Below are 16,610 nucleotides of genomic sequence, written 5' to 3' on the forward strand. Positions count from 1 at the left end.
GCAGTGGGATTGAGTCCTCTTTGGTCCATGGGAAGAGGCAGGAAGTGTGTTTATCCCTGTTAAGCAGTTTGTAATGGATAGCGTGTCATAGCTGCATGTTTGTATGGTGCCACAGTAGGAAGTGCTCTGTGCCATGGGGAAAACATTGGTGCTCTGAGGAACTTGTAATAAAAAATCGATTTGATATTTCCTGAGAGAGAAAAAGGAGAAAGCCTATGAACAAGAAAAAGCGTGTCTTTCTCTCTCTCTCTCTGTGTGTGTGTGTGTGTGTGTTTGGAGAGTGCTGCCTAATCTGGGGTCGTATCATCATTGTTTTTGGTCACCAAAATATTGGTGCTTTGTCAATGAGAAAAAAAGGCAGTGCCCCGCACCTCCTTTAGAGGAGTGTGTGTGTGGCATATATTTACTCATACTTCTGATTGCATATCTATTTAAAAAGAATTCTACACAGGTATTACTGACTACACGATATTTTCATATTAAACCACCAAAAATACCCTCTTTTGAATGCAGATCTCTTGTTCTGCTTTTAGTCCCCTGAGGTCCTTTATGGCAGACTTTTTTTTTTAAATGTAAAAGTCATATATACATTTTTTTAGTACAAATAAAAAATGAACAATGTATATGTCCTGAAAGCGATACATCTCCAGCAGGCGCATACTGAAGTCTGTGTTTTTTATTTCACTGAATCTGAAAGGGTGGTGCAGCAGGTAGCATTGCCACCTCACAGCTCCAGAGTTGCTGTCTGTTTGGAGTTTCATATGATCTTCCTGTGTCTGTGTAGGATTCCTCTGGGTTGTCTGGTTTTCTCCCACCTCCCAAAAAACATACTGTATATGAGTGTGTGAATGTGTGTGCGTGGAATACTGTGATGGACTGGTGTCCCATCCCAGGTGGATTGCAGCCTCACGCCCAGTATTCCCAGGATATACTCTGGATCTGCAACCCTGACAATGAAAAAGCGCTTACTGAAAATGAATGAATGATTGAATCTCAAGGGCAATGCTAGAATTTCATCATGGGCTTAGGCCCCAACAAGAACATATTCTGTGCAAACAGTGGAGTAATAGTAATATTTCTGCTGCTGAATCCAACGGACAAGGCCATTTGTGTGTGTTCACGTGTAGTGTGTGTTTCTGTGTGTTTCTGTGCATGCTTGTACAGTATATCACATCTCTTTTCCTCAGGAAATATGCAATGTCAGGTGGTTTGGTGAGTTAAAAAGTGAGAGGTTTAAATTGATTAACATAAATTACAGTTCTCCAAAACAAAAGCACTACATGGGTGGTTTCTCTCCAACTGGAAAACACTCTCAGTATGCACTGCAAAGGGGATCAAATGTGTTTTAAATCTGTTCTTGTAGGTTGTTTTACTAAAGACAGTCCACTGCTGGTACTGATCAGGCAAGCCCTCTCTATTTACAATCTCCCTCTTAGAGTTTTGGATATTTTTCTTGACTTCCTCTCACCTGGAGCTTGGTTGGGTGCTTTTTTTTTGTTGTTGTCTTGTTTTCTCTCTCTGCGTTTGTGGCCTCCCCATCCTGATCTTTCTCATTTCACCCCCTCCCTCTGCTCTGTGTTCACGCTCACACCCAAACAGACATTTTGACTTTTTATTTTCGCATTTTTAGATTGAATGATTTTTAAAGGTAAAAAAAAATGAAGGGCTGGGATCAAATTGACTTTTCATCCTGCTCTTCTCTATGACCTCATGCAATGCTACATGCAATACTAGTTATTTTCAACATCGAGATATACACAGGTACTGTATTCATACACTGATCAGACCATTACCTATGGCTCTTTTTTTGACTACCTGTCACCTGACCAAAATAATTTTAGCTTCCTAGCTAAGTTAATGCAAATAGGAGACTAAGTAATCATGATGTTAGCTAAGGTGGAAAGTGGGCTGAATGCCTTTTTTGTGTTTGGGTGAACTGCAGAAACACGATATTAGAAATGAGCACAGCATTGTCAGACAGTACTTTTGTTCACTTTAAGAACACTAATCCAGATCTTTGCTAGCTTACTTGTAAAACATTCCCGTAACTCCACCTCACCTGTAGTTCTTCGGGTTCACTGTGCGGCATCAAGAGTTCAGCTAAACTCGTGCGATCGCCAGTCAGATGAAGCCTTCATGAAGGAGAAGACGTTTAACTCACCGTAAACATCCGTCAGCAGTGAACGTAGAGAGATCGTGTGGCAGCACACACGGAGCGGATTCAAGACTTGAGCAATGATTGTTGTAAGATGCTTTGGTTTAGTTCAAACCAAGAAATCGTGCAACGAAAGGGAGGAGTCTGGGTACAGTTTGCAGATCGCTTACTGCAGCAGCACTGATGTTGTTAACTATCATGCTTGGCAAAACAGAGTACAAAATTATATTTAAAGAAAGGTTGACCAAACATTTTAAGGGGACTGGGATCAATAATAGGGAGAATGAAACTCTGACTAAATTCTATTGAGCATGTAGTGTAGCTTCTAGAGCACTTTTATATTATACTCTTCTATGTAGTGAACATATATAGTGAATGGAAAGCCATTTCGGATTCAGCTTAACTGTGTGTTTGCTCTTGCCTGAAGATGAGTTGGCAGACCCTGGTATTGTAAGAAATGTGAATGTGAGCTAAATATAAGAAGCAAAATCATTACTGTAGGTAAATGAATACAATTATCATATTCCTCCTTGTGTTTTTTTTAAAAAAAAGCAAAACAGTTGTTATGTCCCATGGTTTACAAACTCAGTGTAGTATATGAATTTGTTCTGGTACTAAATCTTTTATTCATTCATTCATCTCCAGTATCCATGTTATCCTGATCAGGATCATGGTGGGAATACACCCTGGATGGGATGCCAGTCCTTCGCAGGGCACCATGCACACACTCACACACTCGGTCACACTTTAGCATAGCCTATCCACTTACCAGAATGTTTCTGGGAGGTGAGAGGAACCCAGAAAACCTGGAGAAAACCCATGGACGCAGGAAGAACATGCAAAATTAAGCACAGACAGTAACATGAGATAGTAACATCAGGAACAAACCAGGGACTCTGGAGCTGTGAGGCAGCAACACTATCCTCTACACCTATTAAATGTTTTAAGTAATTAAAGTAGAATGTAATTGTTAAAGGAATTTGACAGCTTCACTCTTCATTGAGCCTGTAACCCATTTTTACATTGCCTTCAGATCTACAGCTGAACACCACTGTTCTGTTTATTCTGGTTGTGGTGGATTCAGGCAGATATGACTTGGTAATTGAATAGTGAGATGTGCTGCAGGCTCTGAGCATGAAAGAGTGTGTATAGTAGCTGTGAGGGGACTGAGAGTGGGAGAGACGCATGAATAATGCTGTTCAATGAAGGAAGCCTGAAGGCTGAGGGCTCTGCCTTTTGTCTGTGCTGCACTGTATTATGCCGGGAGTTGAACACAGAGCAATTACCTTTTAAGGATACATTAGAGTAAAGGGTCAAGGTGCAGTTCCTCTCCTTCATATGTTCCCATCTGCAATTGCATTTCTTCTTTTTTCCACTAGATCCACTGAGGTGTTTGGGAGCTTTTTTTTTTTCCACACAGAGGGCTATCTTGGTCTCGGTCTAAACTTTACTCTGGACATTATGTGGGTTTAGGGTGTCAGTCAGCTTGCTGCTAAGCTTGTTGGTCCGCTCACTCGCGTCACCTTGATCAGAGACAGGGGTCAGTTGTTTCCTTCACCGCCAACCTGGTGAGAAATGAGCTTCTGTTCAGTGTCATACATAATTAGAGCCTCATTTGTAATGAATATGCGGAGGTGTGGGTGTGCCGCCCAGCACAGGTGGTGAATGTATTTCTGCAGAGAGTGTTGGGGAGATTTGAGGAAGGAAAGGTCACAAACCCCAGTCTCGCAATTAACGATGAAGCAAGCATTTAAATTAGGGGTGGGCAATATAGAAAATATCAAATCATAATATATAAGTATGCAAACAAACTGCCAGTGAAACAGTAGTGCTGCATTTTACGTTTGATGACTTTTTAAATTGATGTCTTAAGTTAAATGATAAATGATTCAACAGAAGAAAACAAGGAAAATAAAAATTCTGTACAACTTGTAACGTTGCAATTTTATAGATTCAGTACAAAATGTTATCATCTAATCAACTACTTTGAATCACAGTTTGTGTTATAAACATGTCCCTGATATAGCAGACAATTGTGATGTAATCATGACATAATTTAGTTATACTCCTCAGCCCTAATTTAAACGCATATACAGTATTAATATTCAATTACGCAATATTATTATAATATTGTCAACGTTATATGAAATTGATTGCCACAGCCTAGCAAATCTAGCCTTCAGGTAATGTTTACAGCCGCTGTGTTTGAAGATCATTAGTAGGAAGTAAGATAATATATATTTTCATTATATTGGTTATGTATTATTTTATAATTGTTGGGAAATATGCAGAATGTAACTGTAAAAAGGGGAAATGTGGAGTATGAATTAGAATTAGAAAGAATTATTTATGATGTTTCTAATGAAAAATATAGTCATGTTAAAAATTTTATATCACTGTCACTCTCATAAAGTGTGTGTACATGTGTCCCTGTGCATGTGTGATAGTTTTATCACCCATCCATGTTGCTGGCTAAGTTCCATTATTCAGTTCTTTTGCATTTGTTGACCAAGTGACCAACAGATGCCCTATACATAATTTTGGAATGAGAAAGAGGGTGCAAGTGAGCACTATTCCCAGCCAGTGGTGATCTTATTTCATTCAACGCTTTGACAATGGATATCCTGAATGACCTATTATGTGTGGTGTGGGGGTAACGGAAATGCAATTATGTCTATGTCCAGCTGTGGCCTCCTAAGCTTACCCCTGCTTCATTATGTCTTAGGGAACAAAGACCAAGGCCATGTGTAACACATTAAACGGAATTAAATGGAGACATTCAGAATGTTGCGTTTGCGTTACGTCATAAACATTACATATGCCCCCCTTACATGTTGCATGACAATAACTGTATTCTAATGATAGGATATAGGTGTCTCTGTGTGTGTCATAGCATGCAAGCATCTTCCTCTACTTCTGGCTAATTGAACTGCTTGAGTGCATATCATAAATATGCTCCTCAAAGTGAAGGAATGAGGAAATAAGTTGGCTTGATATTTCTGTGAGATTCATGAGATTCATGAGATGAAGCATCCGTTCCATTCACACGAATAAGGTCGCAGATGTTCTTTGGTGAATTGCGCCAAAATACACTTCAGATTGGCTTTTTGAGCATGCACTCATTTGTAAAAGAGAAGATCGAAGAAGTTGTACCCCCAGGGTGAGTGTGATTGGCTGATAGAGGGGGCGTGAGGTCATCTCCTGGCCATTTGCCCAGTGAGGAAATCTGGAGGATGTGATGACAGTCATGCTGACACTGAAACCTACCACTCTACTTCTGCTTTCTTATAAGGACACAGCCTTGAGTATCTCCAAGTCAAACGGCCATTCACAAAGTTGGCTTGGTGAATCAAACTCTTCCTATGTTCAACTGATTGCAATTTGTTGCTATAGTCCTTGGAGATGAAAGCACAAATGCAGATGACTGTATGTTGTGTGGCAGTCTCAGAATATATCCTCACGTGCTTTTCACACAGAACAGCAAGTGAGAGTACTGCTAAATATCATCAAAAACATGGGGTGTTGTGGCTTGTCTTCTTCACAAGGCACATTTTGAGCATGAGACACACCAAGATAGTTGTAATAGCAGCATGCACACCCAAATGAAGCCAAGTGTGCTAATATTTTAATATAGTTCCAGTTAGGCATATAATGCCCTGCATACAATCTACACCACCATATTACACCCTGTGCAGTAATCAAATGGAAAATAAGAAGCCATTTAGGATTCATCCTGGCTTGAAGAGGGCTGAATTTACTTAGTTCACGGTAGATAAATCAAGCTATATATCAGGGCAACTCTGTGAGCAATGAATTGTCTTCACTATTTCTAGCTACACTCATATGTCACTGTTCAGTATGTATGGTACATAGAAAAATAGGAAGCCAATAGGAAATGGGCACTTACATATGGCATGGGTCACTTGGCTATAGAAACATCACAAAGTAGGATCACAGATTTGTTACTGTACAATAATATACTAGAAAGAGATGCATAATAACTTTATATTAAAGCCCCCTGTTTTATCAGTCATTCAGAGAATGTAGGGAACTTTCCTACATTCTGTCATTTGTGAGAAAAAGTCCAGCTCATGGAGCTTGAGCTACTTTTGATTCTCCATATACGAGTGTAATTTAACTTTTGTAAAAATAATCCTGCCTACAAGCTGTGATGGCTTGTGCGAGGCTTGCTCACACTGGTGAATGATCCTTTTTTGCTTCATTTTAGTTTAGTAGCTTTTCCTCACGCTTTTACTACACCCCCAAAAATGCTATTCCTCATGCCAGTGGTGTAGTCAGGAATTAATTTCAGGGAGGGATGAGGAAATATGCTAAATAATATCGCACATTATCTGTACAATTAAAATGATAAGTGGGATGCGCTCATGCATTTTTGGGTGGATGCCAGAAGGAGTGGGGCATTCAGAATTTGTCATTTTATTATTTAAGGCACAATCTGCTGTCAACCAATCTAGCCATATTAATCATGTTAACAGGCATAGGAAACAAAAACCTTTGTGATGGTTCCACTGAAAATGATTAAAATAACATGGGGAAATATACAGGGGAATAACAGGGAAATATTACATCTTACCTCATAAAACCAACCAGATCTACCCTTCAACCTCCAGTACTTCACTGGGCGTCACCTTGATATCTGGTTAGTAGCTTTCAGTATTGTTTCTCATCATAGCAGGTGGTAGCCTATTAAATGTTATAAGTCAAACTAAGTGATGTATTCATTTGATGTCTGGGTTGGTTAAATCTGGTGAAACTGTAATGACGAATTTGTGAACTTATTTATGAACATCGTTGTAGAGCACAAAGTAATGTTATTTGATGTATATATATATATACTATATACTAGTGCTGTACATGTGTTGTGTTAACCACCCACAAATAAGCATTTGGAACGATCATCAAATATTTCAAGGATGTTCATATCCGAAATCCATCCCTCCTAGATACGCCTCTGCCTCATGCCCACAATTGCTATTTTTCATGCCATGTTTTACATCAAGCCCACAATCTGCCAATACCTTGCTTGAGTTGCACTTTCCCACAGTTCATTTGATAGATAATATTTGGATCTCTGGAGCAATAAGCTCAACCTGATGAACAGCATGTGATGGAAGTGTGACTAACAAGCCCTCTGTGCTCCCTGCTCCACCTTCCCTACCTTCCACTCTTGCTGAAAGCAGGGGTCAGAGACATGGCTGTGTTACCGAGGCCATTAGCAGAGGCCTTGGGCAAACATAGGCAGTCTGTTCAAACACGGGGCGGAAGCAGCTCTAATGAGGATGTTTACTGAGGTGGAAAAAAACGGCATGAGCAAACAGGGATGTGGACACACATCGACACTTCATTCCTGTCACCTCTCCTGCTCTGGGGCCTGCCACAGGCCCTAATCACACCGGCAGGCAGAAATGCCTGTAAAAAAAGGCACATAGCACTGCCAGGTTGCCACTGGATGACATCTCAAATGGTACAGAGTGCTCCATCTCTTGTTACTGCTTATCTCATAGTCTTTTTCTCTGGTTGGACCTACAAAAATTGTCCTTCAACCTTTGCTTATTGCTTAGAGCTAGGTGTATGGAGTAAATGAGATGCTGATTTACCTGCAGGAAGGTGAGGTGGCCAGTCAAGAGATAGACAACGCAGATAACAGCGAGGTATAAATAGAAAACGGTAACGGAAGCATCTTGGGAGATTGCTGCTTGCCTTTTGTCTGTGTAACAAGGCTGGTGGCCATTGTTAGTGGTGTAAACACACTGTAGGCCTGGCTCTTGTGTCATCGTTAAATACGTTCTGCTGGCTCAGCAGCACATGGTGGAAGAAACTGTGATCTCAGTCCATCTGGGCTGATAGCTAACAGTCATTAAATGATTGGGGTGTGACCTAGCTAACTGTTGGTGATGTTGATGATTGACACAGCTGATGACCTGCTGGTGTAGATGTGTGTAAGATGACTCAGTAGGATGATGGTGCTAGGTGTCAATGGTAATTTAGTTGGATAAGTTGGTAAAACCTGCCATACTGCCTGCCTTTAATACTCTGTGGCTGTTTAGAACAGGTTGATGTGTATGTTTGTATGTGCCGGATGTGATAATAGAAGACAGTTGTGCAGTGCATTCATAGTGTGCTTGGTAGAATAGCACCTACAGAGGCTTACACAAGTATTCACCCCCTTTGAACTTTTCTATATTTTGTAGTGTTAAAACCTGAAGTGAAATGGGCTTAATTGTTATTATATGTCATGAATTTACACAAAATATCCCATAATAATGGAGTGGAGAAAAAAATAATATAGTCTGCAAAATTATTTCTGAATAAAAATCGTAAAAATTGTGACTGCATAAGTATTCGCCCCCACTGGTGTGAAACCTGGTATAAGCAGTTGCCATCAGCAAACTACATCGATTTTTTTGCCCTCCCACTTCAATATGATGGGCTTGTTTTTTATATAGATTTGTGATATCTAACCACAGTTAACTGTATTTCATTTCCAGCACTACAAAATGTCGAAAAGTTCAGAAAGCATTGCAAGAGGAGTACTTCTGCCTTGTTTTGGTCCGTCTTGTGAAATGGCTCCTTCATACATTAGACCTTTTCCTCATATAGAGCTTTGTGCCAAGTGCAAACAGAAGCTGAGCGCTCTGTCTTTCACGAGGCGCCAACTAGTTAATATTGCATCAGCACATTTGAAGAAGCTGTTGAAGAGAATACACGAAACCCTTTTGTGCAAGAGAAATAGAGATGCTTCTGTACACCTACACACACCGAAAGCTGACCACCTGTCTCATCCTCCCATGCACAGTTTGATCCAATGGGTGTGTACCTGAGCCTTCTCCCAGCATGTAGTGCAGAACGCCTGCAATGCAGTTTTTCTCCTTCCCGCCCACTCCCTCCCTCTCTATCTCTCTACTCTGTTTCTCTCTTATCTATTTGTTCCTTTGTACAGTCTCTCTTTCTCTGCCTCTTTCTTTCTGTCTGTCACTTTGTCTTGTTCTCACTCTGCTTTGTTTCGTCTCTTCCCCTTCCTTTGCTGTTCTGTTTCTCCCTCCATCTTGACTCTTGGTTCCTTTGCTATGTCTTTTCTGTTTTTCTCACCCTGTCTCTCTCACCCCCATGTCTGCTTTGTTTCTATCTCTTTTGAGCTTTCTCTTTCTCTCCCCATGGGCCATTCCAATGCCCATGAGACATGGTTTCATCCAAATCAAACAGTAGGGCATAGGGCGGCACCTCACTGTGCCATCTAGAGGCCGGCAGCAGGAGGATGCTCTGGTGCCAGCTGTCATAAAAACCCCTGCTTTTCGTATTAGAAAGCATGCATTACACTGCACTGGGCTCTCGTAGGAGGGGATGAACACATGCTCATGCATAAACACACAGGCATATATGCATAAACAGTTAATAATCTTCTCCCATATTTGCATCAACAAACTCATTTATTTTGCCACTATCCATGCATGGATGACTTATTACTGAGCAGTCTATATCTGACACTAGATGCACTATCTCAGATATTATCTGCATATATTGCAGGCATCTAAAGCTACTTGGGCTAATTATTAAAAAAAAAAATCATTGGATCGTATACTGTCTGCGCATTTACCCTAAGAAAGAGAAGTCAGCGAGGCTCTTCAGCTCATCTCCACTGCTGGGAGCCATGCCCTCTATATCCACTAAATCTATGATAATATATCGCTGAAATAGTGCCATTTTGTCTCAGGCCAAGCATAATTTATTTTATTTCTGGGAATGGTGTTTAATAGGGGTTCTCCCGCTATTAATTCTCAGTCACCTCTCTGGGGAGAAGAGGCTCATTATTTCCTTATAAATGGTCCAGCGAGCAGGAAGGGACGATGAACTCGGCTATTTCCTCGTGCCAAACGCTCAGATAAGTGGTGATATTTTGGGTGCCGAGCGACAGCAGCCTGTAGAGCAACACATGCTGTGGGTTTTGGCTGCACTGTTCTGGGTTTTACCTTGTGGCTTTTCAAGCCTGCTGTCTGAAATGCTACAGGACAGTGAAGCAACAGATGCATCGTGGGTAGGAGGGAAGAGACAGAGGACAGACTAAGGAATAAGTACACCTATTCCTTATGGGTATTCTTTAACTCAACGTCCCCCCATTGTGAAAAAAAAAAAGAACAGCACTAGTAAAAATAATGATAGAAATCATAATATAAAGCCATGTTTGACAATTCTTCTCTGTTTAAATATTGGTAAGTTTATTTAAAGTGACACATTCAAGAAATCGCTGTCTATTTCTGTATCTGTTTTCATCTTTCTCTCATTGTATCTTTGTTGGGCTGACTGGTGGCCTGCAGGGATTCTAGTTGCACAGATGTGAAGTGTCTGGTTTATAAAACTGTGAAAACTGGGTGGAGCAAAGAGGGAAGAGATCCCTAAGTCCCTGAAAAGGGCTTTCACACCATCATTATCTATAGTAAATGATGCCCTACCTTTATAGTATATAAAGCTATAGAATAGATTGTGACTCAGTCTTACTCATTCCGTTCCGTTTTATTTTATTTGTATAGTGCTTCTAACAATAGACATTGTCACAAAGCAGCTTTACAGAAATCCGGATGTAGATGTAGATTTCTAATGAAAAAAAAAAAAAAAAAAACAGAGCTGATAATGGCAAGAAAAACTGTCTCACACAACATGAGGAACAACCTTTAAAAAGGGAACCCATCCTCTTCTGGGCGATACTGGACTTATATGTAAATCATTACTTTTCTACAACTGTATACTATCACAGGAGCTAGAAAGGTTTTGGAATGTCTTGTGTTTTAACGGCTGACTGTATTTCTTCTTCTGTCTTCCAGGATGCCTTTGTGGAGCTCTACAGTCATCAGAGAGCATCCTTGTTCCACCCCTGGCCCTATTTAAAGACAGTCTTTGGCCTGGCAGCACTGGGAGCAGCAGGAGTCACTATTGGCGCGCTTTTTTCTCAGAAGTGATCATCTGGATCATCAACACCTGTCCTTCTTTTTCTGTCTGTCCTCTGGCTTATGAAGGCACTTGGTTTAACAGCGTAGCACTGCCCTGGTGTTCCGTCCATGTTATGGAGCTGTCCTTGAAACTGGAGTGGGAGAAATGCAATGATAAAAAAACAAAACAAAACAAAAAAAAAACGAGAAGCTCCTACACATGTACTATAACTATCACTGCCATGTATAGATCTAGATACAAATATATATTTACACATATACACACACACAGCAAACACAGAATGTACAACTCCCAAATTCATGGACCACATCAGCACACACAAATGACATTTAGTTCTTTTACTGTAAACTTTATTTACATTTGAACTTCTATGAACCTGCAATGCCAGAGGTCCCCATATGATCTTTATTATGGTTTTATTACTTTGTGTGTAGCATGGAATGATATGTGTATAACGTAGGAGTTGGAAAGCAAAAAAAAAAAAAAAAAGAAATGAACCAAGAGACTGCTATGAATGCTCCACTGTCTGCATGCATAGTGGCAAGCTACTTTTTTGCATGATGGCCTTTTCAGCATGGAAAAGCACCACCTGTGTAGGACATTGTTGGGTGTTATTTTTTCTTTTTTATCTGTCTTTCTCCTTCTCAAATGTTTCTCAGCGTTCCTCCCAAAAGTAGCAAGTGCTGCTCGTTCCTCATTAGGCATGCTCGTCTGTTTGAATGGATTTCTGGATTTGTCCTTGCTGGATAACCGCTAAGCACTCGCTTCACTTGCTTTCAACAGCTTAAAAGTTGTGTTCTGAGGTATACCACACCTGAATGTATAATATGTGTCTCTGTGTATGGTGTGACTCTAGAGACATTTAACCTTTCTCATCTCGTCTGGTGTCACTTTGCTTTTATTTCATGTCCCTTTTATTAAAAAAAAGGAAAGAAAAAATTTGAGGGCTAAAAGCCATCAAATAAGATTATTTAAGGGGTAGAACCTGAAAAGCAGGATGCAGGTAGAGAGATGTAAGAGTGTGTGTGTGTGTGTGTGTGTGTGTGTGTGTGATTGTAAGTAGAATGTGTTGAGAGAGAGCTTAGCCAGAAAAGGTGGGTATCTCTTAGCCCATTACAGCAACCAGAGATAAAGCAGGGCAGCTGGGGTCAGCCAGGTGTGGTAGGGAGGGGGTTGGGGGTACGGGGAGGGGGCAGGTAGCAACAGAGGCTTCATTCAGCATGGCACAGTGAGCATCCAGGGAGCAGAAGCTCCAGAAAGACATAGTAGAAAGTGAATAATAATAATAATGATGATAATAATAATACTTATTATTATTATTATTATTATTATTATTATTATTATTGTTATTATTATTATTATTGATTTATTTTATTTTATTTTCTTATTTTTATACATTATTTTCACATCATTAAAAAGTCAAACATTATGTGACCCCCCTGGACAATTGAGGCAGCGCAGTGGGGGTCTAATGACCCAATGGAGACAGACCTAGAATTCGAACCAACCTTCTGGACCATTCAACAAGTACGGAACCATGACTGCTGAGTTACCATTGCTCAGTGTGCTCTTGTGTCGAAGGAATTAGCTTGAAACTAGACAACTGAACCTGTGTGCTTCTGCTGCTGCTTTCATCCTGAGCAGAACCCAAGCGGTATCAGATATCCCAGTGCTCTCTATGCGGAGGATTTAAAGACATTGAGACATCTGTCTGACACGTTCAGCTAGGGACCTATAGTTTCCCCTGGCAGGTAGAATCTTTGACAATCATGGCGTAGTAAAATATTATGTTTACTTGTTAATGTTTTACTGTCATTTAATCTCATCTAAGTGATGTAACCAGTCATTTTAATATGTAAAGGCCTAAGTGATGGAGCTTTGTCTCCAGAATGCAAGTTATCTAGTAGTCCATCAAATTTAATGGCAGAACTCATGTTTCATGTTCTAAAGGTACAAAAACCTGGACGTAATGCAATGTTAAGCTTCTGCTTTGAATGCAGAAGTATGTTTATTATGTATCTTATGAGTATCTTACGGGAGAGAGTTGAAGACTCGCACTGTAACATCATGTATTTTAATGGCTGCTAATGAGATGTGTAGCTCTCAGCAATGTAACATCCTCGTCATTGAGACATCATATGATGCTGCTTTATGATACAGCAAAAACTGCCACTGGTGGGGAGCTGTACTGAAATCTCCCCACTCTGTAAGCTTCATTCATCAGGAAGGGTCTAAAGACTCAGACGGCCTTAGTGTGATTGTATAAACACTCCGGATCAAGAGAAATTGTTGTTTGCCGAGTTTGACAAATGAGGTCAGGGCCAGAGTTTCCCAAAAGAAACATTCTGTAGAACAGTTAAAGTAGTGTGAAAGATGCATTGAGTAGTTTATTAAAACCAGCTTTTTCAACTGAAATCATTATTCATTTTAAGATGAATAATTAATTTGTAAGACGTTTTTGGGAAATTTTTGGCTCAGATGGTGATTCCCCAACTCTATCTTATGTAAAAATTTACAGAAATGCTAGCAATCTCAGATGTAACCTTTACCCAAGTTGGCTTGTGGTAACTGTTACAAATTGGCATTTAGGTAAGGTGTTGGGTACACTTGATATTTCCATGATTAACGCTTTCTAAAACAGAATCCGAGATAGGATTGTGTCTCCTCTGTCTCCAGGAGCAATTATAATGCAACAAATTGAGGTTTAAAAAAAAAAAAAAAAGGTCATCCTGCTGCAAGCCTTGAGGAGACACTGAGAAACGGAGAGTAGAAAAGTAAAATACCTGCAGAGGATTCCAGTGCAATCTTGGAGCCGCTAAACATGTGAAACTTCCATGCTTTGGAGTATGTTAATGTTAATTGGTGCGATTTATTATGAGATCGTTCTCATAGTTGAGGGGGGGGGGAGGGCTTTTTGAAAGAGCTACCTGGAATCGGTCCTGGGTTAGTACCTTTTTGTTATTTAATATATGTATATTTTATTATATATCATCGGTTCTCATATTACAAAGAAATTTCAAAGCCAAAATAGGAAGTTTTCCGGCTTCTTAATTGGGACAATGGCACAACAAAGCTTCATTACGATGAATTTGAATGTCATATCTATACTGTATATGTGTCTCCTTCTACCACTATGCATTGTTAATGTTTATGTCCATTGATAAAGCATGAAAGCATCTCTCTGGGTTCTTCATCAGTTTAATTATCAAGGAGGGAGTGTTTAACTGAGTAAAGGTGGGAGGCTTTTCCTCTGTGTGAATTGATCTGTTGTAATTTCTGTGTTTATGACAGCGCCAGTTGGTATTTAACCCTGTTATTTACATTATGTATGAGTGTGATTGTGATTTATTTTTTTTATTATTATTATTTTGGCTGCAGCATTTTGGAGTTACTTTCAGCTATGTGATTTTTATATGCATTTCTGCAATGTCTTGTTTTCTGAAAAATATGCCCCAATCAGCTCTACATTATATATAATTGTGAAAAAAAGGTTAATGCACTTTTTTTGTCTGTTTAGGCAGCTAATATCATAGAACCATTTCCAAAACATGCCACAATGAAAGAGCCAAGCCAGACACAACATTCATTTTTTTCTGTTTTGTAATTTTATTGCTTTTCTTATTTTGTACCTTTCATTTCACAGGGTAGCACTAAATTTAATTATGGAACCTTTAAACCTGAACAAAATATCCACGGTATTTTGTATATTAAAAGATGATAGCTAGAGGATCATGGTTTATACTTTATCAGATCCTCTTATTGCAGTCATTATTTGTTCTGCTTTCGAAATGTAGCCTGCATAAACCACTGTTCAAGCTGTTTTTGTTGTATTTTGTTTTAATTTATCCTCATAACCCTTAGGTGTTCTGATATGCCCATACTATTTTGTTCTCTTCTTCCTATCATAAGCTAACAATGATGTGTCCTAATTAAAAGAAAAACCTTGCCTTACCATCTGCGAGCTGTCACTGAATCACTGAATCATAAACTTAAACCATAGCACTCCCTCTGCCATAGTGTGTCACATTCTTCCATATTGCATATGAAGTGAGTCAGTGGAAGAGAGACGTTTTATACACAGGTTGTGTTTCAGAAACGAAAGCTCGGATTGAGTCGTCATCTCTAGAGAAAGCGGTTTTTAGCGTTAAATTACACTCTGAAGAATCTCTGCTGTTTATTCTGTTTAACTTGAGAATTCATTGTGAGACTTAGATGGAGTGTGAATAAGAAAATGTGTGTTATTTACTTCAGTCAACACATCAGAAACACTACAGAGCCCTAGAGTGAGGAACTTGCGTGTGTTCTGTAACCTACTGAGAATAAACTCAGTAGTTCTCAGTAGTTTCCATCACTGTGTCATAAGCGATACAGCAGGAGTCGCACAGCTTGTCAGACTCCATCTAAAAATCCAAAGGGATGCTCCCAAAGCCTAATGTTACCTCCGGACCTGCTGGAAATGAGGAATATGGTCACAGTAATACCAGGGCTGATGCTCGCACTCTAAGCATTCATTTCTTCATGTCAGTTAGGACAACTGGGGAAGTGTTTTTAGCTGCAGGGCTCAAACTGCACACAGAGTTCCCTCTGGAAATCTCCATCATTAGACATTACACCAGATTAACCTCCTCCTGCATTCAAAGCCCCACGGCCGATTCGCAACATCCTCGTTAGAGAAAAGGAATGAAAAACTTGAGCATGGAGAGTTTAGCCCATGGGAAGGGTAAGGCTAAATTAGCTCAGGTTTAGAGTTCTGTGTGCAAAATGCTATCCTCTCAGCACATGAAATATTTGGAATGCTTGGAAGAAGGAGAATTTTTAAGTTTTTCTTTTTTTGGTCGTCTACATGGACTGCCTGTGTGCACTGCTTGGTAAATGTGCACAACTGAGGGTAGATTTTTAAGCTCTAAGTATCCACACTTGAATATAATTGCAGAATTTAAGTCTAATTTGAGAGATAGACAGAAAATTTTCTAATAACAAGCCATCAATGCCTGTAATATGTCTGAATAGGAATTTCAATCCGTAATCCAATATTTTATAATAACACATCAGAAATCGGTCAGATGTTGTCTAAAGCTATTACACTGAAAACCATAGATCTCATATTCACGATACATGACCAACCAATTAAAATATTTTGTTTGTCTTTTTTTCCAACCTGCATTTGATAATAATAATAATAATAATAATAATAATAATAATAATAATAATAATAATAATCCTGATAATAATCAGGGTTATGCATGAATTAAGCTCAGAAAATATGAAATCTACCTATTCCCACAGGCCAAGGTTTTCACAAACACTTAAAGCAAATGCCATTGTATATGTAAAGAATAAAACATGAACGGTGAGCTGTTATAGAAAAATAATCAATGATGGTGTGATGTGATGCAGCCTGAATGTGAAGCATTCTGTCAGAGTTACTGTCACCAGTACCAAAGTTCATTATCTTCCTTTAACTTCCTTTTTGTTTATTAAGGAACGGTAC

General features: G+C 39.5%; 1 protein-coding gene across 1 annotated transcript in view; it reads left to right on the top strand.

Annotated features, from left to right (window-relative positions):
• Positions 1 to 15,071, top strand: part of bcl2a (BCL2 apoptosis regulator a) — a 53,272-nt gene extending 38,201 nt beyond the window's left edge. Inside the window, exon 2 of the mRNA XM_026938147.3 lies at positions 10,993 to 15,071. Coding sequence (XP_026793948.1) covers positions 10,993 to 11,127 — 135 coding nt within the window. The 3' untranslated portion in view covers positions 11,128 to 15,071. The remainder of the gene's footprint in view (positions 1 to 10,992) is intronic.
• Positions 15,072 to 16,610: the final 1,539 nt, after the last annotated feature.

Source organism: Pangasianodon hypophthalmus, chromosome 22 (assembly GCF_027358585.1).
Source record: "Pangasianodon hypophthalmus isolate fPanHyp1 chromosome 22, fPanHyp1.pri, whole genome shotgun sequence".
NCBI lineage: Eukaryota > Metazoa > Chordata > Actinopteri > Siluriformes > Pangasiidae > Pangasianodon > Pangasianodon hypophthalmus.